The sequence below is a fragment of the Drosophila miranda genome, chromosome 4 (assembly GCF_003369915.1).
Source record: "Drosophila miranda strain MSH22 chromosome 4, D.miranda_PacBio2.1, whole genome shotgun sequence".
Classification (NCBI taxonomy): domain Eukaryota; kingdom Metazoa; phylum Arthropoda; class Insecta; order Diptera; family Drosophilidae; genus Drosophila; species Drosophila miranda.
The window spans coordinates 13,926,175-13,953,709 of record NC_046677.1 but is presented as its reverse complement, the minus strand read 5'-3'; the positions used below and the strand labels follow the sequence as shown (position 1 = coordinate 13,953,709).

The window sequence follows — 27,535 nt, the reverse complement described above, 5'->3', positions numbered from 1 at the left end:
TGTGGCTATGGGCGTTTGCAATATCTCTGATTTATGGGTTATCAGTGCTACAGATATGAGTTTCCGCGATGATGAGGATGTGCTCAATGAATATTCATGTTTATCGTTTAAAAGAGGTACGATAAAAGAGAGAGGGAACAATATGAGAGGAAATAATATGCATTTTGACTATTAATTGCAAGCCGAAATAAAGATATGCTAATATATATTTCACAAAATCTGCAGGGTATAAGTTTCTAGAAGTTTCTATAAATAAAGATTAAAGCATTGTACTAGTAATAATTTGTTTTACATATTTGCGATTTTAGATAATCAAAATTCATAAAATTCATTTGTTGTATTTATTGTTTTGTTAAATAATAATGAAGTATCCTTCACAAAATATGATTAGTTCTAGAAATATTGCATCATCCCTGTAAAACATATTTAATTACCCTTTTGTTACATTATTGACTTTATATTTTTATCTGTGTACATAGAGACTTTTTTTTTAATTTTAATATTCTTAAGCAACAATTTCCTATTGCAAAGGCATTTTGTTACCATTAAATTACTATCTTGGTGATCATGAAAATTCTTGTTTGAACTAATTTTATATAATTGGACCCTACGACTGCGACCCGACGACAATTAGGTTCGATCAAGAGATCCGCTTTGTAATTGCGCGCCGTTGCACAACCCGAAAGACAATCCAAGTCAAGAACAAAATAAAACACAATATATTTGCAATGAGAGTGTACGAGTATGCTTTTGAATAACACCTACGAGAGTGCGACTGAGTCTGGTGAACCACCCTCCGACAAGACCAAGAGCAAGAGCAGTTGCCAGTGCAATTTCAATGGCAATTTGTAACAAATTATGGTTTAAGATACGAATTTACGAATGCATGTACATATTTACGTGTAAGTGCAGTGCCACCTTTTGTGCCACCGTCTCCGCCCTCGCCCTCTGTTAGAGGTGTGCACATGCTGTCTATAAAGCCGACGACCTTCAGGCTGATGCTGATCTAAGTGAATTCTTTGGCCTGGAACTGGTTCTACCCAGAGACGGAGATGGAGACGTATCGGCTCTCTTTGGAGTCCAAATCGGAGAATCGGAGTCGAAGAAAATTAAATCACAAATTAACAAGAACGGGCGACTTTTTATTAGAAAGTTGTTTTAGTTCCGTCTGGACTGAGCAGCGTCCTTGGGATCGGGCCTCAAAGTCGCCGTGAGGGCTTTGGCCTCGTCGCAAACAAAAATAAAATGCGAGTGCGGCCAAACCCCCTTCTGAAGATGGACAGATCCCGAAATTAAATCTGTTGATATCATATCATCAAGTATACTGCTAGCTTGCTTAGAAAAACGGTTTTAATTGCCCTCGTTTGGATAATACGTAGGAGAGGCGGACCGGTTCGAGAATCTTTTTCGGGGGTAAACAAATACTAAACAGCCCTAAACTTAATTGATACAATTCATCAAGACACACATTATGTTCAGAACTTTTTTGCATTGTGATGGCCTTTTGAAAGTTGATATTTTGGTATTTGACGAGGAAAAACCCAGCTTGGTTCGTTCACTTGCCGTAAAAAACAGAAAACCGAAATTAAATATCAAGTGTCTTCTCTTCTCTCACTTTTGATCCTCCGATGACCGAGGGGGCCGTTCTACGCATGTGGCTAAATGTTATTAAAATTTACGACCGACTTTTAAACGAACTCAGCGGAGACAGTGCCCTGACGTCGACTGGTGAATGGATCGTCATCTTCAGCAGTGGCTTCTCTGTGCGACCTTGCACGTGTCTCGGCGTCTCTGGTCCCAGCTACGCGAGCACATCAGAGGTAATCTCTGGTGTCATTTACATTTTTGACCCGTGATGGATTATTGAGTGAGGTAGCAACTTGCGATTCCTTCCGATCGAATGCGAATCCGTTGCTAATTTGGGTCATGTCATCCAAAGTGACTGGCAATGTGAGCAGATTACAATTGTTAAATGTCAAAGAGCATCACAGGGACACTAAGTATATGTATTATGTGTGCAATGATGGAGTATGGCATTAAACACCCTGAACTCATTCAATTCAAAAGGTACTAAATTAATTACCCAAAATGGTATTATTTTAAAGGATATTGAAATCCAACAATGGAATGATTTTACGAATAATGTCATCTGTTCTTTCTTGTTACTACCTTTCTTAACTATGCAAAGCATCGTGAATATGGTTTTAAATTCACTTTATAAAGCCTCCAACAATACACCATTGCTTTGCCATTTTCCTCTTCAATATGTTTCCTCAATGCTACTTTGAACTGTCCACAAACCAACTGAAACTATACATGGCTCCAAATTAATTCTCCTCGATCCAAACTTTTAGTTCTTTCGGTGCCAAATATGTCTAAATTCATTCACAAGAAAACAATCCGTTTAAAACAATATTTTCTTTATTTACAAAATATATATACAAGATATTGGAAAATAGGATTTTAGATGCTGGATTATTTCCAAAAGCCAACCATCGGCACGAATTGCCAGTGATAAAACAATGAAATAGTATTTTATACGATTTATTTTATTTATCCTTAAACGATTGTCACATGTGTATTTCAGTTGCTGTCTATTCAATTCATTGTGCGTTGAAACCTTTCACTGATAAACGTGACAGCTAAAATGTCCATAAATATGGGAATTTACGAACATTTAGCTGCTGTTTACCCTAAACGGGACACTCATCCAACACAACTGCTTCCATTGGATGGCTGGATTGGAAATAATTTACAAAAGGCATTTTTGTTCGTCTTAAAAGCTACAGAGAGTGGCAGGGCGGAAGTGCATCTTCCTAGGGTTTGTTTTGTTGTGTTTTGCGGGGGCAGACAGTTGGAGTGGGTGTGGGAGCAGAGACCGTGTGAGAGTAGAATTTAATTGAAAATGTGGCTAAATTTCCTTCCGCTCATTTCTTGAAGGTCCGCTTGCTCCAATGGATCGCTCGGTCGCCCTGAATCCGCTTATTTGTGGTAGCCAGAGTGGTCGGCGTAGACGGAGGAGTCGTGGCCGTAGCTGCTCGCTGGGTAGCTGCTGACGGGATAGCCGTGCACGGGATAGCTGCTGACTGCAACGGTGGGGGCGTGCTTCACCACGGAGTGGGAGACGACTGGCACCTTCACGTAAACTGGGTACGGGCGGTCGACCTGGACGGGAACGGCCACCTTGACGGCCTTCTCCACGTACACCGGATAGGGCTTGGCCACTGGAACGGGGTACGGCCTTGGCACCTCAACGGGAACTGGACGATCGACTGGCACATGGACAGGGTATTTCTCGTGGCGGATAACCTCGTAGGGCTGGGGCACCGGGACAGGGACCTTCACGTACTCCTTGACGGTGACTGGCACCTTTCGGATCACTTCGTAGGGCTGAGGCACCGGAACCTTGACTTCGACAGGCACGCGCTTCTCGTGCACAACAGGATAGGGGCGGTCCACGTGCACTGGTACTGGGATGCCCTTGGTGATAGTGATGGTCTTGTGCACATCGGCCTGCTTGCTGATCACATAAGGAGCGGGGGCGTGGTGGACGGCAACAGCGGGGCCGCTGTGTCCAATGGAGTAGGCGGGGCCGCTGTGTCCCACGGCAATGGCGGCGGGAGCAGAGTGTCCAGTCAGTCCATAGCCATGGCCATAGCCATGTCCGGCAATGGAACCGTGTCCCAGATAGCCGACATCCAGACCGGCGTGGCCGTAGCCGTATCCCAGGTCGAGCAGGCCGCGCTTGTCCAGTTTCTTCTCCAGAGGCACCTTCTCGCCTTCGGTTTTGCTGGCGCAGGCGGATGCCACCAGCAGGGCGGCTAGGCAGATCTACAAACGGGATGGATGGATGTGGGAATAAGTAAGGGACGATTCATAGCGATATCCTAGCAGTGTCCTAGCCCTATCCTATCCTCTTACAAATTTCGTTTACTTATAATCTGATTTTGCCCAGAAGTACGAGTATTATCCGCTTCAAAGGGTTCTTTTGCATCTTCGAAATGGGTACTCGTATTAGCCAACAAAACCGACTATTTTATGCCCCTTTTGGAGTGATCGATCGATTACCCAATCGCATTAGAAAGTGACTGTGATATGACGCCCACTTGATGGTCGTCTCATCGCCCTCCTTTGCGATTCAAATGGTCAGGTGAAATTCGAACGTGCAGCGCATAGGCAATGCACTGCAGAGCTACGCCCAGCCCCCACTGCGCCAACTTCCCCTCTCTTTAACGATTGCGAACCTGACAATATGTCGCGTCCGACTTGCGGCTTGCGTCATGTCACGCATGCGCAGTCGCGCAGTCGGCGCAGTCGGCGCTGTCAGCGTCTGGAGCAGCTCTTCGAGTGCACCTGTAGTCGTCTATTAATTGATCAGTTGGCCCGGCCTGCTGTTTTTGCCGTTTGCTAGACGTGGCCGGCACTCAAATTATGATCGTTCATTTATGAGCCGCTTAGTACGAGTACCCATATGGTTCAAGTTGAAGTTTGTCATTCACCGCCATTCCGGCTTTGTCTTATGCCATATAACCGTTTTTTGTGCTCTAGGAAGTGGCTGTAGCCCATGTTAAGAAATCTATTTGCAATCTTATGCATAGTAAGAAGTGGGGTGCCCAAGCCATATATAAACAGCATAATTCACATCCAACCACTAACAATTCCCAGTATGTGCTCAAGCCGTAATTATTATTATTATTATGCAAAAATTAGTTTAAATCGGAATTATATGTAATATATGTGGGAGTCCTCTACAATTCTATGTCTTTTCCAGAATTCCCACGCCAATTGACATGCTCTCGATCCGATTAATTCACCGCAATTAAGATTTGCATTCAAATTTCTTCCCTTCTGATTGATAAGATTTTAGATTGATTCAGCTATTTCTATTGTACTTACGAAAACTTTCATAGTGGAGAGTGTTGGGACTTGCCAAGGCTGTAAATAAACAAATAAAACAATGGAATTGTTAGCATACAAATCAGCATATATTTTTAAATATTTATCGTCGGAAATAACTATTACTCCTTATTTCTTGAACATGCACTGCGCTTAATTGAAAACTTTTCAGATCTAACACAATCTAACGGCACATACGAGTATATTTATAAATCTTGAAAACTTTTCAATTTTTTCAGCACGTTTGAAATTGAAATATTATTTAGCACAAATTTGTTTAAGTAAACACTTCTTCGGTTCATGCACTTACAAGTAGCGCAGAAATACTATCGAAATATACTGTGTAAGGATTGTAGAATCCCAAGCGATTCCAAACCTCTGACTGGATGCTGTCTGTGGTCAGTGGCGCGCTTTTATACCCCCAAAGAGTTTTTGTGTCAAAACGAAACTGAAAACGCAGCCAAGTCCCAGCCGTCGAGCGGTTACCAAAAGCTTTTCGAAGCCATCGCATCGAAGCGCTCTCTCGAAAGCTCGCTACTCGAAGTGGCCCGGCTTGGCAAGCCGCTCCGCTGTATTGGTGCGCTTTGGTTGTGTGCGGGTGACTCGGAAAGCTGCAAGCGGAAGCGCCCACCACTACCGACACAGACATACGAGTGTGCCACCAATACAACGGCAATGGCGGCTCGGCTGTGCATGTGTGGGTAGAGCGAGCAGTCGTCTTGGAAGTGCCGCATAATATATGAGTGCAAATTCGCCCTGAAATCAATTTGGGATAATAAAAAATACACACTTAAATAAATTAAAAAAATCTAAAATCCAGAAATGAAATTTATTTTGGGAAAATCCCGCAGAATTCTCAATATTGTATTGTTAGCTATTTATGTATGTTTGGATTTCGATTTCAGTAAACAATCTCTTCGGTTTTCTTAAAATCGTATTTTTGTTGAAAAAACAAAACGTATCTGCCATGAAAGGTCATATGTCTATCAAAATCGTCAGGTTTGTAGAGTCGAAAGTAGAGTGGGAACCTGATTCCCGGAATCAATTAGATCGATAATAAAATTATTAGCTCAGCCTTTGTTTTGATTGGATTATGCAAAGCTGCAAAGTTAATATACAATTTATAAGGCTAGATTGTACATTAAATTATGGGGTAATAGATCCGTACATATGAATGAATATTAGTAATATATGTACGTATATTTTGACCCGTAATTCGTGTTCTAAAACCACGAGTGGAATCATATCACCAGATGATGCTTTCATATTGAAATTCTGCTAGCTCTATTTTAAGTTCCTGCAAACAGCTGTCGGCTGAGGGGCAAACAATTCCTATCGATGGTTTTCGTTCTACTCAGACTCCTCGTATTTTATGCCTGCCTTCGCATGCTCTACTTCAACCTCGGATTGCATCATTTGAAACAGATCCATGGCAAACAACATTGATACCTGAGGAATCTCCTCTTATTACACCTTGAGGTGGCTCGAGTTACGCATTGAACTTCCTATAGGAACGCGACCAGTGGAAAGCGGAAGTTGCATAGCTGAAATACCTCGGCATATTTGATGTTGCATGCCTCACGGCACGCACTTTGAGGAAGTGTTGCGGGCTGTGGGACTGTAACCACAGTGCCACATAGTGCTACTATAGTCCAGGGATACTATTTCATACGAGTATTGGAGATCGATTGTTTACAATGTTTTAAATGCTCGAATGGTAGAAGGGGAAGGGGAGTCCCATTCGGGAACTGGGACGGCGATTGTGACTGGAACTCTGACTGGATCTGGGATCGGGTGGCATGCGTGAGATCTGCTCTCTGCCGCAAAAGTGAAAGGCCTTTATGGGTCGGCGTTGCAGTCGCCGCGGCGGAGCAGGCCGTGGCTGTTGCATTTGCACAAAATCAGATTACATATCAGCGGAGCAGAGTCTGCGATTTGGCAATTGCCAGCATAATTATTTGTTAATGCGCAAAGTGAAACCTGTTGGATGTTGGACCCCGCCATAAGACATGAGACAGCCTAAATGATATGCGTGCGCCGTGATTGACTAATCTTATTGTCTGGTCTGGGCTGGCTGCCTGGCGGGAATGGAATTTACATTTTCTATTGTCTTTGCCAAATTCTATAAAAGCAATCGCGCCAAAAACACAACAAGCAACATTTAAAACTTTAGTTGTTTAGTCGGACTGCAAAACGGCTTTCCAAAAGCGATAAAGGGTCAGGCGTTGAACAATTTAATTGAATCACCCTAATGCTGCTCCATTGGGGCACGGAAAATGCCTAAATGCATCTTTAACTTGTATTTACATTTACAGCTTTGTTGTGACATGCTAAAAACGACAAGGGGAGAGATATCATTTTTGACACTTTTTTGAGTAAATTGTGGACACATTTTCATTTTTTACTGATGAATTTTAAATACTGATAGCCATACTAATAAATAAAATAAGTATATAATAATACATTTTTAGGAAGTATATTTAATTTAAATATTAAATATATTCAATTTAAATATGAAAATATTTAAATTCATATTAAAAAACGAAATATAGTTGAAACAAATATTTTCAAATTCCTTTTAATCGTAATATTTTCACTCACGGCTGTAAGTTGATGGCATTAATATTTATGTCTAAATGAAAATATTAAAACTTCATGGCTCGGCTTCCTCCAAATTTTGTTTTATCTTGTATTTCTGTGCCTGCCCAAGATCCCAAACCACTAGGAATAATATCTTTTTTTTTGTATTCTCCTCTATCGAATATCCAAATCGATATGATGGGTCCCCACATAAAGGCTCCCCCAAAATGGAAACCGCTGCTCGGCCGGACAACAGTGCTGCTGAAGGCTCTGCAACTTTTACTTTTTTTTCCGTTAGCAGAAATGTGTTTGTTTTCTATGTTTGGCCAGATGGAACCGACCCAAGCCGAGTCGGGCCGCTGCAGCTGCTTGCCTCAACAGTAAACGTTACAGTTCTGTCAGCTGGGATCGGACAGGCGGATAGGCGGACTGACGGATAAGCGTATCCAACAGATACAATGCAGAGTGAGAGGGGCAGCGATGGAAGGAGAAGCGAGGCAGGTGGAAGTCAGTTCGGTTCGGGTCGGTTCTGTTCGGTTAGCCATGCGACGTCTTTTGGATGCTTTTCTTTTGTTGCATGCGGTTGCAACATCTAAGCCTGCCACTCCACCCCTGTGGCCTGTTGCGCCCCCCCCTACAAGCACTGTCTAACGCTCTCTCGACACCCCTTCCCGCTTTCTGTGGGGCAGCTGGTGCAGTTGCATTTTCAGCGTTCGATTTCAGCATTAACTTTTGTGTGCTTCTTGTGCCCCGCATTTCGGATTCTCATGTTCGGAGTCCCCATAAATTGTGGTCAACCGATGCGACGTAATTCATTGATTATAACGACAACAATAACGGCAGCTTACCCCCATTCCCCCGCCCTTTCCTTCGCTTCTCTGCTGTTGCATTTGGCGCAGGCTGATTTATGGCCAATTGTTTGGAGTGTGTTAATGCTTCGAATGCCCCGACAGCGGTGCATGTTACTGTGGTCTACGTCTGCGTCTGTGCCCCAGAGCCTGGCCAGCTGATGAGCCTCCGGACAGGGCCACCCTGCAGTATGCAATATATGCAATATGCAATATGCATAAGTGCAAATATGCAATATGTTGTATGCGAAAGAGTCGCAAATTAGCCAAATATAATTAAGGTTTATTAGGGCTCGTGGGTGGCTGTTAATATACTTCACACAATTGTAATGCAGTTGAGGTGCTCTGACTCGACAGTTGGGAAATGGTCTGGGAAATACTTCTTGAAGACAGAAGCTGAGAGTCAACGAAGCGAATTGAAATAGTCTGAAAAGTAAAGTATTTAATTCAGGAACAGAACAAGTTACACTTGGAAATTCCCCCCCTAAGGCAGGAATTTATACGGATCTTAACAGAATATATTACAGGACACTACCACCTCAAGAAATTGAGACTAGCACAAAAACCACCCTTGAATCGACAACTGTCCTTTTACTTCTCGTAATATTCCTTTTTTGAAGATCAAAGCGATATCATTGATACCTTCTTATTAAAACAGTCCAAACTCTAATAACTTTCACAACTTTTTGCTGGCGAACAAGAGATAGTAAAATTATAAAAACAAGAAATAAACACACACAGCAGTAACTATAACCACTTTTATGGCGATTCGAAAAGGAATTGGATCAAGTTCGCTGGAAACGAGGCCGGTCGCCTCGAGTGGATGTCTGGCGGTTCGGTTGTGGATTATTGATTTATGCGCACGGATCTGGCGGACAATCGAGGCTTGAGCAAAAGTGAGCTCAAATTAAATGCTAATTAGGTTCGAAAAAGCGGATCTAGAACAATGAATAATTAGATAATTAAGAATGGAATTACATGGCATATGGCAATAGAAATAAACAGCTGCAACTGATTCGAATCGGAATTGGAGTTGGAATTGGATTTTGAATCGGAATCCGAATACGAATACGAATACGAAACTGAAAGTGCATTGTGCAACGCACTGGATCGCGTTCCATATCGCCATCCGACACCGACTCTATTTATGGCCGAGACAAAAACCGGACCGACTTCTCCTCGACTGTCTGTCCGACCTGGCCGCCAACTGCATCCGCAATGTTTCTAAGCGCAAAGAGGGGTAAAACCAAAGAAAAGTGAGGCCAGGCCATCTGAGGCAGCCGCTGCAGCGGCCTCTGAAAGAAGCTGGTGGCCATTCGTTGTCTACGTTGCTCAGACCAAACGCCCATGGCATGGCGCTTAAATGATTTGCTGGCAACGAGGAGCGGCGTGGCCAATCCGGCCAACGCCGCCAACAGGGCGTATGCCTAATGCCTGGTCATTGGCTCCGTTCGACATCGAGCCAGCCACGTTTTGTGCAACGTTTTTGGCATTTTGACATATCAAGTGAAAAACTTAAACGATTTCCGACAAGTGACCAGTTTTTCTCTCTTTTATTTTTTCGGGCAATGGCCAAGATTATATTTGCAACAGAAAATCTCATTGAAAATGCGCATATACTTTGTTTCGGCGGTATTAAAATGAATCTAAAAGTTGTGATTTCATTGGGTCCGTGGGAGCGGGAAAGTTAAATTAACGACTGATCTAATCAAATCAATTTGCCATAGATAAAAAGTTTCCGATTTCCAATCCGACATTATTGAGGGTAATCAGGAAATGTTGGATGAACTATTGCTAAGCTTATCAGTTGGAATTAGGCATTTAACATTTGTTGCTTTACGATGTCGATGCCTGGGTGCACCACTGTTAATCTTAATTCCATATAAACATCGCCAAAAAGTAATAGTTTATATATGATAAAATGTCAAGATACTTTGAAAACCACATCTTTTGTGAATTCTTTAATACCCATTCAGGGTATAAGGATACCATAAATATACAAAAAGTATAGAAATCCTTTTGAGAATACTTCTTGCGTCGTTCAACATTTCGTGTGCCGTAAAAGGGAATGTTGTATCGAAATGATGACCTCCAATCAGTCACTTCATAAATATACATTTTTTGTAAGAAAACGTAATTTTAATTTAACCGAAGACCTAGAGACTCTTAGGTACTCGCTGAATTCCACTCAGACAGTGTCATGAGTTTTATTTCAACAAATTAGTTTAACTTTATTTTGATTCCCGCGCAATTTCATTACAAAACCCGAACCGTTTCCACCTGGCGAGCATGGCTATGAAAGTCAAGGTCAGACCCCAAAAAAAGTAATCTTTTTGTATGTGTCTGGTAGCTTTGTCAAGCGAAACAAAGAGACGAGATATCAACATCAGAGGCAAACTACAGGCCGCAGATAACTCGACGTTGTCTTAAGAGTCGCTTGGGCTCGCAAAGAGATTGAGTGGATACATATACATATATATCGGCATGTCAGTTCGACAGTTTGTCAATTGCTGGGCAATCGGTCCGGTCAGTGCATTGGACATTGAACCACTTTCGGGCCTGGCTAGCAGCTACTAAATGAACAGATCTCAGCCAGAGTTGGCCCAGTGTGACCTCACAAGTGACATTCACATCTAGTGGAAAATTGAAGTGGAATTACTTTACAAGCTCAAACTAGAAATCTATTGGCAGACCGTATATGGAGAACTGGAGTAAGATATGGGTACATGTATACAGGTTTACGAAACATCTCAGCGCTTATCAAATGTTTCCATTTTCTCTAAATTTGTGGCTTTCCTTGAGACGGCTTCTGTGTCTGTCTGGCCTTTGTCTAAGCCACAGGTCCTCAGACCGCAATGTGCCATAGGTTTGCGGCTCAACCTAAACCGAAGAGACCAGAAATGTCCATTCCAATTACTTGCCTGTTTGCAGGAAAATAATCTTCGATGGCTTAGCCATCCTATTCAGCAATTGGCTAAATGAATGGGTCTGGGAAAACCCAATCCGAGCCGAAAACCGATCATTAGTGGCTATCGCATAAACGACATTCGCTCGCTCATACGCCCCGCAGCAGCAGCAAACACAGCAGGCACATTTCAGCTGAATAATTGCACTGGCTTTGTGGCTTCGGAAAATTAAAGATTTTCGCATATTTCTTGTTGATTTCTGGCTCTGGCTCGTCGAACACATGTTCCATGTCCGAGAGGTTGAAAAGAATTTTCGCAACATTTAATTTTAGCACAGAGCAGCAGCAGCGGCAGTTGCAGCAGCAGCGGCAGTGGCAGCAGCCGTAGCAACAGCAGCATGCAGCGGCAACAAAAATTGGACTAATTGCCGACAATGTTGGCTCTGATTGACTGGACCAAGACTGCTAACCCCGTCACAGACTGCCCGAGTGTCTGATTGAATGATTGAATGAATGGCAACCGTCGGGCGACAAGCACACACGAACACATCCACATCCACCGGAGTCAACGAGGCAGCTGCCTAATCCCTGCTATTGGGTCATGTCGCGTCTCTGGGAAAATGTGGCGACGATGTGGCTATGTGGCAACTGCTGCCAAGTGCCAAAAACATAACACACCGCCACCAGACTAAGCTGACGCTGCTGCTGCTGCTGCTGCTGATGCACTTAATGGAGCTGTGGCACGTTGGTACCAAGTCTGCAGCCTGGGAGTCTGCAGCCGTGATCGAACATTGTGAAAAGTGGGCATAAAAATGCCTTTTTTGCGGCTGTGCTTGCAACATTCTCACCGGGGAACGGTGAATGTGTGAAGCGAGGGAGATGGGAGACGAATGGGCAGAGGTCTCGGTTCAACGCTCCGACTTGATCAGTACTGGCATTGCCTCAAATAGGGAACCCCCGAGGCGAAGGCCATACCAACGAAAGTTCGTCTCTTCCCGTTCATCTCAGAAGAAATCAACAAGCAACAAGCAACCATTAGTTGAACTTGTTCTTGGCCCCAAACTATTTTTAGATATGCAAAAAAATCACCGAAAATCTGCCCAAATATTGCAGAACTATTATAAATCAATTCAGAATGATTAAACAAAAAAAAAAAACAATAGTTTCTATACACATAAAAATCAATGGCTAAATTAAGATTTTATGCAAAGTCCGCATGGCTCGGGGAAAACAGAATCGGAATTGCTTTGAATAATTGCTACTTGATTGCGCAGCCGTCGCTGCCGTCATAAAAATGAAGTTAAAATGCTATAAACATAAGTGCGATTAAATGAGCATAGAGCAAACGGCAATTACAAGACCACAAATGTTGACTTTTGCATGATTTCGAAACTCCAAGAAACGAAACTGTTGCTGTTGCTCTTGCTGTGGCTGCTCGGTTTAAGGCTTCAACTGGAGCTCGACCTTGAGCCAGAATGCACAACGACCAGCCAACTCGACAACAACTTGGCAGCAGCCGCATTACCACCAACAACGACAGCAACAACAGAAGCAACAACAACAACTGCGACCGAATCTGATCACAACTCTCACTCGCAACAATTGACAATTCTTACACGGGCCAAGAAGCGTGACCGCGTCCGTTCTAAAGTCCGTTCATATTAATCATACTAAAGCCATGCAATGCCATCCGTCCCATTGCAGATACTTTTTCTCGACGGTGCTGCAGTTCCAGCTCTACCGGGGCATGTGCCGCGAGGCGGGCCAGTATGTTCCCGACGATCCCAGGAAGCCGCTGCACAAATGCGACATTTACCGCCAGCCAGCCGCTGGCAATATGCTCAAGTAAGTCTCAGTTTGAACCCACGTATTTCAGATATATTTAAGATTTATTTAGCCCTTGTCTAAAAAATTCTCAAGCTTTTGGAGCTTCTACATGCGTTTCTGAATGATTCCGCTACCACCGTGTTTATAATTTTAAAATTTCACCCAATTCTTCACGAACAGAAAGCTAATGGCCAAGGGCGCCTCCCAGCCATGGCAAGAGGTACTTGAGGAGACCCTGCAGGAGGGCCGCTTGGACGGCAGCGCCTTGCGGGAATACTTTGCTCCGCTCGAGGAATGGCTGCGCCTGGAGAACCTGCGCACGAACGAATACGTTGGCTGGAACTACGATGGAGACTACTGCAAGCGAAGCATTGAAACTGCTGGTCTTCAGGTCTATGGAGGCTTCTACAACGGGGCCACCCAGGGATCAGCCCTAAACATTCTGATCCTCATGATCTGCTCTTGCTTAAGCTTACGTTTTAGCTAGATTTCTAGAAAGTTGGAAACATGTGTACATACACATATGTTAAGATGTATGTTAAGATAATGTTAACTAACAGTCAAACAAAATGTTGTACTTATACACTCACAACTTCCGCCTATTCAAGTCGCACCTATAGCTACTATATCCATAACCAAGTTGAACTTGAATCAATGCCAAAAAAATACACACAGACATAATTCTAAAATAAAACAAAAAATAAACGCAAATCTGACAAATTGCCAGACCGGCGGCACCCTAAAAACTGCAACCGAACAACAAAGTAACATTGAGAACGCACAACTGGAGACTGATCGAATAGGCGCCACCCTCTAGTCTGGGGCTGCAGCCCACATGTTTCTTAGCAGAGCGGCAGGAGATTGGGATCTCGTCTGGGAGGTTCTTCAATTAATTCTCTTAATCCCTTTTCAAGCTGATAATTAATCTACAAAACCTATAAAAATTACGTTATTCTGGGACTATTCGGACTCCATAACTGATACATGATCAGATTTAGGATATTTATTGTTTGTTGTTGTTTGTTTGTTGACACATATTTAATGGTTTCTCTCACTTGACGATAGTTTCACTTCCTGTCCCAAAAGCAACCAACGGCCTAATATAGCCACACGTTCTATGGATATTTCGCATACAAAACCAGTACCACAGGGGGTTCGCCTGGGCATGGGATGGACTATGGTGAGTGCAATCCATGCGGGTCATTGGAACTCCGGCGTCGCACGCACATTGCTCACTCATTTGGTGGCTCCGCTGCTGGTGTTGTTTTACAATTTAATCAAATAAAATAAATAAACTCTCGGAGCTGCTGCAATTTTATAGTTTCTCTTTTGTTTCTGCTGCAGCTGCTGCCCCAGCCCCAGCTCCTCCTCTGACTCTGCCACCGTTTCAGTATCCAACTGGTTTTCTGCTGTTTGTAAATTTGATTTAATAAATTATAGACAACAAGAAGAACAGCAACAACTGCAACAACCTCAGTGTAAACAAGACAATCAACACTTGTGTGGGTTGGCCCGGGAGGTGTGGCAACCGGTGGGCGGTCCTCTCAGTGTCATTGTTCTAAAGTTTATCTAAGAAATAAGACACTCTAACTAAGTGGATAGAATGGAGCTGGAGTTTTAGATGGACTCGAGTGGACTCCCAATCAACTCAAATACAGAAGTCGTTGATGGGGCTCTGATAAATGAGAAAAGTATTTTAGATTTGAAGAAGCAGAATGCAGATGCAGAAGTTAGTGTGAAGGTTAATAATATGCGACATTAAAGTACTAAACAAATAAAAACCCATGGCCATTTTTTGGCCTTTTAGTTCGTTATGGATTCATGAGCAATTACCAATTCTATGATGGAACTGGTTATACATACGTTAGGCCATACATTAAGCCTAACCTTTATATTCTTAATTTTTACAAATATTAACCAGAACTAATCCACGTAATAATTACCTATTACCAATAGTAAGATCAACTGTTTTGAAATGCTAAAGTTCATAAAAATTTTGGTTCTATCGACTCTATGGTATCGCTTTATATCACCTTTGAGCTAGCTAGTTCAACTGTCCCACGTTTGTTTGGTTGTAGGTACTTTAACTCCCCCAGTTGCGTCCCCCAGTTTGGGCAAAAAACAAAAGCGCAAATCTGACAACAGCAGCCGGAGGGAGACAAGTTTTCGCCCCGCAATGACAGCCGAACGTTAAGGACATGATCAACATTTCAATTAGATGCAATCATCACCATTCCCTCGATCCGGGCTGGGAGACGGAGACTCGATCGCTTTGGGGAGTTGAGTTTCATTCACTTGCATTGGAGACTTTTCCGCCTCTGTCTGGGTGAGAGGGTCTCACTGTGTGTGCCTTTGTGTGCCTGTGTGTGCTACTGAGCCTCAGATTTCACTTTCGTTTTGTAGAATTTACTGTGCAGTGCGTACTTCCGCTCTCCGATCTCAAGTCCCCTCGCACTCGACGCGGCCTTCATTAGCCCGACGACAATTTGCAATGACAACTGTTTTTGTATTATTTGTTCGGTTCGGTTTTTTTTTTCGTTTTGGAGAAGGAACATTCGGGTGAGCAATGGAATCACTGCCAACGGGGAAACAGTTTTATGGAGAGTCGCGTTCCAAGCGTACACGCAATTCAAATCAAGCGGACAGAACTCAGTTGTGAATGAATAAATAACCTTTCTCTCAGACATTGTTATATAGTAAATAAATAAACGGAAAACAATGTTTACTCTAAAACATCAAAGGATAATTATTTAAAGTGAAGTGAAACTACTGGTACTATAGCTACAACGTCTTCAGATACAATCTTCCAAGAATAAAATATATAAAATGGTTGTAAATTAGTTTTAGAGCACATGCACATGTTTTAAGGGCTTCAAGGAATCCGGAATCCCAATCTATTAGAAAAATCACAAAAGTAGTAATGACGAGAAACGGATTCAAACAGCACCTATTCCTGCTGCTAGCGGTTTTGCTCCATCGTGGATCCACGCAGAATAGCAGCTTGAGGATAAATACGAATGTAAAGGAGATTGAGGCAACGGACATTGCCCTGCCCTCTATCCAGGGGCCCGGAAACATTTGCATACGCGAGGAGCCGTACGTGGAGCATATCCAGGTGCCGGAGATGCAGCCGGTGCGCGTGCGCACCTCCAGCTGGTGCATGGAGATTCCTCCGCGCTGCTCCACATACAAGACGGAAATGCGCGAAGTGATGAAGGTTCAGGTGAGTTGCAATGGCGGCATCGAATGGATGCAACAGCCAAATATTCGATCTGGTGCAGGTGTTCAACTGCCGGCTCTGCCTTTGCCGGAGTCTGTTGCGTCATCACACCCAGTGGCAACACCTTCGCAGTGGCCACTTTTCCCCCATGTGGCGGAGCCTGCTCCGCAAGCCTGATTCAGTTTTGCCCAACCAGGAAGCCGCTCTCCACGAAATCCATAAATTGGCCCCATTCGATGGCCGACTTTGATTGCTTTGCTCATATATTTCGTTTATTTTATGTCGTTGTATAGTTCTGTCGGTGGAAAACTCGTTGCGCAAGCTCGTGAAACTGCTGCAGAGTTTCCTTTCCATCTGATCTGCAGAACGGAAGTGCAGATTGAGTGGCTATCGGCTATCGGCTCTCGGCTGAGCCAAGACTCGATTTGACTCAGCTGCAGGCGACCGGTTTTGACCCGAGAGTCTTAGGTTATGGCAGTCTGTGTCCTTGGCTGCTAAACTTCTATGAACTATTGTGCACCTGCTGCGTATACGTAATTCTCACGATAATGATGACGTGGAAGTAGCTTAGTTGGAGATGGAGTTACTCTTCTTTAAGATTTTAATCTTACTCATTCCTCAGAAACAATCCATGATTTATTTATTTATTAACTCCTACGATAAGTAATAACCAAGTGATTATTAGCCAATATGGCAATAGGGTTATTGGGAAGACTCAGTTTAAACAGAAAGAACTTCATTGGATATCAAAAGTTTCTTCTGTACAAACATAGTCTAATAGTCATGATACCCTCCGTCTATCTGTAACAGTATCCAACTGCGCAGTGTGGAAAACCGAGAAAACAACAGCGGCCAAATGTTGTCCAAGCATGGCCAGAATCCGGTTGCAGTTGCCTGAACGGAGGCACCTAATCAGGCTCAGCTGGTTTTTTTTTTTGTTTTTTACTTACTGGTATTTACTCGTACAATATTTGCCTTTTTTTTCCTCGGGTGGTTGGCCGGGGGTAAACAGAAATAATTATGTCATGGTGTCAGTGATGGAAAGTGCAAATGAAAAGCGGAAAATCCAGCGTTTATGGCCGGGCTGGAGAACGACTACGAGTAGGAGCCTGAGAGGCGGGCAGGCAGTCGGACTGATCAGCAGCATTAAGAGCTCCACTTCAGTGTACGGATGCCTGACGCGAGGCGAGTTGATGCCAAAGCTGTTGACACACTTTCGATTGCATCACGAATCAGAGTTGCTTCGAAACTGCATCGCCATCGCTGTGACAAGACGCAGCCAGTTTTGGCTTGGTTTATTTTTTCGGTTTCGTGTCTAATGATTTGTGCAAGTCGAGATCGGTTGTTGCTTGCTCCAAATCAATTTCATAATTATTTTAATTGGAATCGAGCGCTTTGTAGGAGAATAAGGTGTTGGGGGTTGATCCGGACGTATTTTTCGGGACCTGAGGAGATGTCAACGGTTGTCCTACCCTGCAGAAGCCTTTCCAGAGCACAACTTGGCTGCGACATTTCTTGGCCAACACTTCACATGATTTTGGACAGAAAATGCCGCTGCTAATTCGCCAATTTCGTCTAATTAATTAACATGAACACGGACGCATAAAGAAGTGTGTGCCTGCGAAGGGGAAAACTAGTTTGATCTGATCTCCGAGCTCGCTCGAGGTAACTTCAGCCTCAACGTGCCGAAAGATTTTCAGCAGATTTCCAACTTCAATTATGTAAAGAGAAAATGTCGCTGCTACTGATTGATAGGCACCCAACCACAAGCAGCACAAACATCAGCATCACCAGGAAAGGAGAAGTGGGTGGTGCGTGATGCATGATGCGAGATGCCTCATGCGGCTATTCGAGTGGCACATGTAAAAATTGCTCAACTCAGATTCAATTACCAGATCCAGAGGCAAGGGGCATTTGAAAAGCCAACCATAATTATGCAGACACAATGAATCAGAGCCAAACTCGAATCGAATTTCACTGTTTATATTAAAATTTCCGCCTTACTCATTTATGGCGGCCACACAGATATACACATCACACATACACAGACTCGTAACGGACACATGTTCATACGAGTATGTACAGATGTGTACGGATCCATCAGCAATCTGGCGAACAATGCGTAAGTAGGGAAAAGAACTCGGACTCTGGGACTCTGGACTTGCTCTCTGGTCTGGGAATGAGTGTGAGAAGCTTGGCTGGTATTCAGTTATTCACTTAAATTGGCAACCAAGGGCTATTTGAGTGTGCTCGTGGGGAATGGCGTGGGCGGGGCAGTGCCCTTTGCCCGGGCACTTACAATAGTCTACATTTTCATTCTGTAAAAGAGCTGTTTCAAAGTCCATGAGCGGGAATCGTAAACGGGGAAGTGTCGCTGAAGCACTGACAGAGATGATGGAAAGCTCTTCCCGAGTTTATCCAATTAACGGTGTGCGATTCTCAGTCATCTCCTCCTGTCCAGCGTCCGAGATCAAAGAGAAGATTTGGGAGCCATTTGCAACCAATCTCCAACTTCACATACTTTTCTGTGCTATTTTTTTCGCTTTATTTCAAAGCAAGCTTTTGGGCTGTGAGCATTTTGATGCTCAGGCTATGCAAGCGTGGCCGGCAGGTTTCATCCACTCAATCTTATCATCCTGCAGTAAAACTAATCCCACTTTATTGCCTATCAGAAATTGAACAAGACGCGAACGGTTCGATTCTGCTGCCAGGGCTACGAGGGAAACCTGTCCGACAGCCAGGCAACATGCAAGCCCATCTGCAGAGGCGGCTGTGGGCGTGGTAGCTGCGTAATGCCCGAAATCTGCAGCTGCGAGGAGGGCTACATCGGAAAGCACTGCACGCAGCGTGAGTAGAAAATACCAAAATGTATCCGATATTCCATCTGGGATCTCCTTAAAGGCTGCGATCACGATCGCTGGGGCCTCGACTGCAAGAACCTCTGCCAGTGCCAGAATGGGGCCGCCTGCGACAACAAGTCGGGCATCTGCCACTGCATCGCCGGTTGGACAGGTCAATTGTACGTGTTTCCTGCATGGCACACCCAGTAAAAATTGCATAATAATTCGATTTTTCAGCTGCGAACAGACGTGTCCACCAGGAACCATGGCATCATGTGTCGAAAGGCCTGTGACTGCGATGAGAAGCCCTGCCACCATCAGACCGGAGCCTGCATCATGCAGGACCATCCACTGGAGCTAAATGTGAGCCACGTTATCGTGGAGACAGTGAACTCAACGCTAGAGAAAATGGGCATTTTACCGCGCTCAGCGACAGCCACAGCCACATCCACGCCCAGTGCCCTGCCTGAAGTCATACTGATCAAGCAGTCGCCCTCCCAGAACCCTGGGCAGCACACACCGAAGATCATTTTGCATCAGTCGAGTAGTGACCTTCTTGAGAATCTCCATACGGCTGCAGCTGCTGGCGTCCCGGCGCCCGAGGTCATTCATGTCATCACCAACGGAGTAACGTCCCCACAGGAGCACTTGGCTGGCTTCATCGCTGGCGACGGGAACAGCAGCCAGAGTGCGACAGATCAGCAATCGGGCCTAGTGACCACTTTGATCGTCATCATGCTGCTCCTGCTCGTGGCGATAGCGGTCGGCTCCTTGTACGTCTACCAACGCTACCACCACAAGGAGGCGATCGTCTACAATGCCAATGGGACTGTGACGACCCAGCCCTCCAATCCGGAGGTGGTGCTCACCGAAGCTGTCGCCCTGGGCAAGAACTTCCACGAGCCGCTGCCCCAGCCCCCGGTTGTCTCTGCAAAAACAGCCCATACGAACGATGGTATGTAAGTGTCTCTACCGACCTGCTACGAGGGCGGTTCAAAAGGTCCTTAAAGATGTGTATCAAATTTTGCTTTGCTGATGGCAATCAAATTCAAAACCTTGAACTAGTTGTACACTCTCCAAGCAGCACCGAAACTGTATCGGTAACTTTTACTACAATTAACTATTCGATTATCTTGCAGTGCCCGCGGAATTATATGACACGCCCAGCAATAACTCGTCGATAAAAACACCGCCCTATGCCTACGCTAGGAAGGAATCTCTCTACTCCATTGTCACGCCCAAGTCGCGCAAGGGCAGTCTGGACTCGCATCTCTATGACGAGATACGCTATCACCAGCAGCAGCATCATCAACATCATCATCATCACCAGCATCCGCAGACCCGTGCTCATCCACAGCACTTTCAGCACGCCACAACTGCTGCGGCCTACTTGCCGGCCCAAACGCCCGCGATGGACACCCACCACCACCACTCCCACCATCGACCGCACCACATCAGCCACTTGATAATACCGCCCCAGAACTCCAACTTCCTGCAGGTGCCCGCACCCATAACAGCCAAGAGGATAGCTCACCTGTAAGGCGCCAGTTGGATGGAGGGGACACCAAGATAATAACCATATAGCTTGTATAGCTTGTAGGTCTATTCGATCCGAATGATTTCATTCCCGCTCATTCTCTCATCTACAATTATGCCTATGATATAATATGTACGAGTCCAATATGTATGAACTTTGAATATATAGTATAATGTATAGAAGACCCCGATGTGCCTGCTTATTTCACCAGCTGGGGAGCACGTATGTACATATGTATGGACGTATGTAAATTCGTTCCTAAAACTCAAACAATTACATTAATTCCCATGGCTCTTGGTTTATTTTTTTATCACACAGGAAGTCACCGAAAACTGAGCTACAACTACAAGTTATAGGAAGTGCGATGATTATATTTGTACCGCAAATAACCGGCAAAGATGGCTACACCTACAGTAAGAGAAATTAATGCAGCTATGGCGGATATGGACATTCTTATTCTGGGACTGGTATCCACAAAAGTTCCATTGACTTCTTTGCTGTTTTCATCCAAAAATAATTGCTTGTCCTCGTAGATATCCGTATGTGAATAATGTGTTAGGAGTTCCTCGGTGGTCTCTTCATTGAGCTCTTCGTTGCTTGAAGATTCGTGGGACAGCTCTTCCGTTATTGCAGATTGCGTGGATATGGTATTGGCGTTAAACTCCAACGCCATGTTCAGAAGTGTCAGCGATATCACACTGAACCACAAGTAGAGCCGGCACAGTTCCATTTTTTGTTCTTTTTTGATCGAAATACTCGATGTGGACCCGCTGAGTGTTTTATTCAAACTGCGAGGCATGATTTCTTTTCGGCACAGCAAAAGCCACAGCCCCTGAAACATATTTTCCCTATGGACTACTTTAACGATAAGACATGGGGAGCACCCCTCCCCATTCCACACTCAACTGCTGGCCGAATTATGCATTGAATTATGCAAAAAATTGTTTCTTGAATTTGAATTTTGTTGATTTTTAAATTAATAATATTCCCCCGAAAACTAAAAATAAAACTGTTTGAGGGTAGAGTATACAAAAAATAATAATAATAATATAAGATGTGTACAAAGCACGAATTTTCTTGAGTGCTTTTAAGGTTGCTCTCTCGGAGAGAGCATATTGTGATAAGACGCTATAGTACAATATATTCGATTCCCATGCCAGCCGATCATTCGTTCTACGAATCTGGAGCTTTAAACAAGAGGTCGGCATGCACTCGAATGGCCTGTGTCCATTGTCGCCTGTGATGAAGGGTCTGCTGATGCTGGCTGCGGTCATGGAAATGCTAGCGATGATTGGGGCTATGCCAGAGGAAGAGTCGCATCAGCTTTTCGGGGACATACACATCACGAGCGATATGGAATCGCTCAGTCTTACTCGGGAGCGCCAAAAGCATCTCTGCCAGCGCGAGGTGCCGTAAGTACTTGAAGCCCGTTTATTTCGGAGGTGACCCCGTCCTTGTACATCCCTCCCTTGCAGCGTTGTCTTCTTTCAAACACAAAAGGATTCACCGCCTCGAGGCAATGGCTCCACGATTTTCTACCACCGCATCGATGTCTGCTGTCTGGGCTACAGGCGCGATCCCTACTCCGGCAGATGCGTGCCAGACTGTTCGCAGAGTTCGCCGGACAACTGCTTCAACGGCTTCTGCCGTGCCCCTGGACGATGTGAGTGCTTTGCAGAGTTCGTGCGCAACGCGCACGGTGCCTGCATCCACACCTGCCCCATTTCTTGCCAGGATGGCCGGTGTTATCTGAACGGGACCTGTGCCTGCCATCCTGGCTATGCCCTGGATCGGGAGACGCGCCTCTTCTGTCGGCCACACTGCTCCCAGGACTGCGGCACTCATGAGGAATGCGTCGCTCCAGGCATGTGCGACTGTTCCCCTGGCTATCGTCGCACCGACGAACTGGGCTGTCAACCCATATGCACCCCGGACTGTGGATACGGAAAGTGTGTTGGTCCCAACCAGTGCGAGTGCTTTCCTGGCTTCATCAAGCGACCGCAGCGAAGTGTCTGTGAGGCAGAGTGTCATATGTGAGTCTTTGAGTCTAACCTCACCACACTCATCGGAATATATCGTGGGTTATTTTTTTATGGTTGATCTATGTCCTTAAAGTAACTGCGAGAATGGCTTCTGCGAGTCGAGGTACAAGTGCCAGTGTCGGGAGGGCTATCGCTATGATCTGAACACCACCAGCTGCCTCCCCGAGTGCGTCGACGACTGCGGCCATGGGAACGGAGTGTGCATTGCCCCGGGAGTTTGTCGCTGTTTTGAGGGACACGAGGGCCGAGGGAATGGTTGTCATCCCAAGTGTGATGGGTAAGACTAGTAGGGGAACCTGTATTCCATCTATGTATTACATATGTAACCCTCCAGATCCTGTGGCCTTCACGGACTGTGTCTGAAGCCCAATATCTGTGGCTGTCAGCCATCCCAACAGCATTGCTTGAACGGCAGCTGCGATGCCAACGGCCATTGTCATTGCCCCAATGGACAGACGCACTTCGTCGATCGCTGCCTAAGGCCACAGCAGCTCATCCATCAGCTGGTCACAAATGAAAGAAGAGTGCACTTTAACCTGCAACTTGGCTACGAGTTCAATGCCCTGATCGGACGTCACTTTAATCTCAGCTAATCCGTACAATAAAGCTTGGATCACTAGAAGTAGATCTTACCTTAATAAAAGGACCATATGTATGTGCAAGAATTATTTTAAATTTATCTTAAAAAGTAATAGCTGCTTGTTTGGTTTGACTATGCAGCTCTTATCTCTTATTGTTGTAGAGATCAAAGAGAAAAGAAATATATGAAGAAGAAATATATCAAGAAAAGTGACTGATTTGTACGTAAGCACTCATTATTGCATCAAACCAATAAGAAGTTAAAATAAAAATGCATTTTTAGCTAAAAATGCCACATGGTGCAGAAATTTCTGAGTAAGAACAGGGAATGATCAAGAGAATGAAGTTAGCCCGCATCAAAACTGGTCGAATAGCTTCGCTAATGAATCGACATCGAAATATTATTAAAATATTATTAACAAATCCAGACGGTTATCGCATAAATCGACGGCTAAGCCGAGTATAAGCCATAAGAAAATGGACAAAACGGCACTTGCGGCAGTTTGCAACTGAAGACTTAATGAGCTGCAATAAAATCAAGGCGGAACTTGGGTAATCCAAATCCCCAGGTAACGTGTGAGTCAAATTTTGCACGAAAATTGTAACCTCACATATCAAAAGAAAGTTGGCAAACCCCGCTTAACTAAACGTCATACAGATGCGCGCATGGCCTTTTTGAAAATTAAACTTTAGTGATGAAAAAGAATTTAATTTAGACGGTTCAGATCATAAATATTGTAGAGACCCGCGTCATCCACGGCCAACTTGCCACAAGTGGAACCATGGTGATGGATCGCTTATGATATGGGCGGCCTTTAGTGCTAAAGGGAAGTGTCCAATATGTTTTAAACCAGATCGGATAAATGCTCAAGCATATATAGAATTGGTAGGTTTAATTTAATTTGCTGAGCATTTCCCTGGACATTTTAGCAATGGGATATTTTGAGACCCCCAATAAACCGTTGATGAATTGGGCAGCAATGAGTCAGGACTTAAATCCAATTGAGTATCAATTCGGGCTTCCTTGCAGCAAAAGTTTATGCCTTTACAAGGCAGTACGATACCTTGAAGGACTTAAAACAAGCGATCGTTGCGGAATGGGACAGTATTAAGGTATTAACTCTACAAAACTCTACAACATTTTCCTTGGAACTATTTTTCAATGCAAAATATGTATGGCTGATATAGCCATTTTCTATTTGAAAGATATAAAATTATTTATTTTTTTTAATTTTATTTTTTTAAATGTATATTTAACTTTTTTGTCTGCCTTTTTGTTTGAGCTTATTAACAGTTAACCAACTAAAAAAATAAAATAAATCAAGAAAATATGTGTGGAAAAAAACGTAATTTAAATCAGTGCACATATAGCCATTTTACTGAGGTACTAGACAGCCGTACAGCTCTGACGACCCTTTATGCCGCTCTTGATGAATCCTGGCCGGCAAATGCAGAAGTTGGGGGCACTGCAGAAGCCATTGGGACAGCCCTGGGGGCAATGGGGCTGGCAGATGTACCGCTGGTGCTCGTCCCGCACGTAACCCGGGTTGCACTCGCACTGGTTGTTGCCCGCGCAGACTCCGTTGAGGCAGGGTACATCGCACTTCGGCAGACACTCGGCTGACTTACGATCCCACTCGAAGCCATGCGCGCACTCGCAGATGTCCGGGCCAATGCAGCGTCCATTCTTGCAGGGTCTAAAAGAACAAACGTGATTATTCTCCCAATGGATATGTGCGTAGGCCCACTTACTGCTCGCAGATGGGCTCGCAGCGTCCCTGCAGCTTGAGGAAGCCCGCCTTGCAGGTGCAATGGCCAGGGGCCGTACACTGTCCGTTGTCGCAGTTGTCGCAGACGGGCTCACAGCGCCCATCGGGAGCCTGGCGATAGCCTTGCAGACACTCGCACTTGTTGGGAGCCACACAGCGTCCTTGGGCGCAGCCCTGCTTGCACTCCGGCTGGCAGTACTTGCGGCTCAGGGGATCCAGGGAGTATCCTTCCCGACACTGACATTCGTTGCGCTCGTCGCAAACTCCGTTGCCGCAGCCCAGTGGACAGGTGGAGATGCACTTGCCCTCGCTCGTTCGAACGTGGCCGGGAATGCAGACACACGTGTTGGGTGCCGTGCAGATTCCGTTTGGACAATCGTCCGCACAGATTGGGTCGCATTTTCGATAAATGTGCAGGTTGCGCTCGTATCCCTCACAGCACACCTGAACACTGCTCATGTCCGGGGTGGTCCCATTGCCAACGAACCTCTCCCGTGAATTGCGCAGAAGAGAAGCGGTTCTGTAAATCGAAAAGCAATTCGGATTGAAAGGGATAATCGATTGTTTAGGCACAGGAAACTAATCGACACATCGATACTTTTCGATTGAAATGAAATGTGTGTGAACAGCACACCTAAAAAACATGGGTTACGAGTATGAAAACTCAAAATTTCCAAATGAGTGGCTTATAGAGTCAATGGTCAATGGTGATTGTTTTAAGGTGGGAACAACACTTATCTTATAAATAAATTTTCAAAATTTACCTACCCATGTATGTACCTAATTTTTCAAACAATAAGCTACCTTCAGTATAATGTTCGAATATTTGTATTATCCTAGTATTATCCATCGATCTTTTCTAATGTTCCCTCATGCCTTTCCATATCCCATTGACTCAAGATATTCTAGCTTTCATAGATTCTTTTGAACAAACAAATCATTCACGCCATTCTTTCTACAATAATAATAAATGATTTTTCATCACAAATTGTAGTAATTTATGGATGCAATAGTTCGTTGTAAGTTTTAGTAAGAAGTGCCCAGAAAAAAACATTTTTTAAGCCTTTTCTAGAATATTTAAAGCTCCATTCGTACAGAGCTAATCGACTGCATTCCCTTCGTATCGTTGCATCATATCACTTGAATTGCTTGCGACTTTGCATACGTCGTTTGAATCCGAGTACATTGTGCTATTATTTGCCTTTGCCCGACACACAGAATGGGCCGAGGCGCACTTCATTATCAGGCTAGTGGAGGATGTCGAGGTCGATAGTTCACTGTTTTAGTTGTTGGCCTTGTTTTCGATTTCTTTCGATTATCATTAGTTTTTAGTTTAATTATAAGGTTGTTTGTTCTGCTCGTAGTAAAAGTTATTCCCCGACTTACGGAACTTCCTTATAGCACACACCGCTGGCCATGGCCGATCGGGTCTTGTTGATGAACAGCGCCGTCTCGTCCAGAACTTGTGGGGCCCGTGTCACTGGGGGTCCAACCGGCTGCACGTAGTGTCCGTACAGGGGAGGCGAGGTTGCGGGCTGATAGGTATCGGCGGGGACGAAATCGCTCCATCCATGGCTTGTCTGGTTCTGCGCATTGGCATTCCAGCCGTAGTTGCTCTGGTTGTAGCTGTTCCACCCGTAGCCGGTCTGGTTGTACTCACTGGCATTGCCCGAAAGCTGAAGATTCCCCGAAGGCGGCTGACGCGTTTTAATGCCCGCCGTCTTGAACTGTGCCTGGCCAAGAGAGCAGATGGCCAGCAGAAGAGTCGGGACGAGTATCTTACACGATGACCTCATGGTGATGTCACTTTTTTCCCGTATTACAATTTTTAAGTACGTACTTATGCGCCCACGTCCGTCGGCGTCTGCTGTTGCACTTCGACTAATCGACTCACAATAAACGGGCTCTAATGCGAAAGCTGAGTCTGTGAGTCGCAAATCGCCTCCAGCGACCTCTTGCCCGTCCCCTAATCAGCACCTCGCCATTGGGCTATCAATGGGGCAGCCGGAACGAAGGTTTACTCTCAGTAGCTGAACAGATGAATAGTTTTATGGTAAAATAAATTGATAATTAACAATTTGTGTTTGCTCCTGCTTATTGCTTACTGTCAAACCATTTGTGAGCAGTTCCACAAAAAGCCAGCAACAAATGACTATGATTGATCTGGCTTTGAACATTTAAGCGAGTTCCACAGAATATATGTATGCACCATAGATGTTAGAAATTTGTACCCCATTTGGGTTTAAAGAAGATTTATGTATGTACAATTTTATAATGAACCAGTCGAAACGTTGTGACTCGTACCACGACTCTACTTATAAGTACAATATATTCCTGCACTCCTTCTTTCCTTTTTAACCGGATCGAAAATAATCTCTCTCTTCCCACCAACCATACGTCCGTATGGAGTCAGCCACAAGAAATTGTTTTCTTTATTCTGGATAAAGTAATTATCGTAGCATTTCCGCATAACATATTATATTTTATTAGAT

General features: G+C 44.5%; 4 protein-coding genes across 4 annotated transcripts in view; 2 read left to right on the top strand and 2 right to left on the bottom strand.

Moving 5' to 3' along the window:
• LOC108163743 (angiotensin-converting enzyme) overlaps nt 1-13,802 on the top strand; it is a 43,095-nt gene extending 29,293 nt beyond the window's left edge. Inside the window, exons 8-9 of the mRNA XM_017299210.2 lie at nt 12,934-13,074; nt 13,237-13,802. Of these exons, the coding sequence (XP_017154699.1) occupies nt 12,934-13,074; nt 13,237-13,543 (448 nt within the window). The 3' untranslated portion in view covers nt 13,544-13,802. The remainder of the gene's footprint in view (nt 1-12,933; nt 13,075-13,236) is intronic.
• LOC108163747 (zinc finger protein 512B) lies at nt 2,529-5,313 on the bottom strand. The gene is made up of 3 exons (XM_017299214.2): nt 5,207-5,313; nt 4,897-4,935; nt 2,529-3,831 (listed from the first exon to the last, which is right to left on the bottom strand). Exons 2-3 carry the CDS (start codon nt 4,906-4,908, stop codon nt 2,983-2,985), a joined length of 861 nt encoding a protein of 286 aa, XP_017154703.1. The 5' UTR covers nt 4,909-4,935; nt 5,207-5,313; the 3' UTR covers nt 2,529-2,982.
• Nucleotides 13,803-15,108: 1,306 nt separating the features above from the next.
• Nucleotides 15,109-23,502, top strand: LOC108164160. The gene is given in 10 exon segments (XM_033392953.1): nt 15,109-16,279; nt 18,949-19,123; nt 19,178-19,295; nt 19,354-19,379; nt 19,382-20,071; nt 20,256-20,655; nt 21,814-22,065; nt 22,129-22,686; nt 22,769-22,972; nt 23,030-23,502. Coding segments are annotated over 10 exon segments (2,985 nt in total). The 5' UTR covers nt 15,109-15,976; the 3' UTR covers nt 23,289-23,502.
• Nucleotides 23,503-24,488: 986 nt separating this feature from the next.
• Nucleotides 24,489-26,930, bottom strand: LOC108163809 (tenascin). The gene is made up of 3 exons (XM_017299299.2): nt 26,430-26,930; nt 25,027-25,563; nt 24,489-24,971 (listed from the first exon to the last, which is right to left on the bottom strand). The coding sequence occupies exons 1-3, from the start codon at nt 26,837-26,839 to the stop codon at nt 24,662-24,664; spliced, it is 1,257 nt and encodes a 418-aa protein (XP_017154788.2). The 5' UTR covers nt 26,840-26,930; the 3' UTR covers nt 24,489-24,661.
• Between the last annotated feature and the right edge of the window lie 605 nt (nt 26,931-27,535).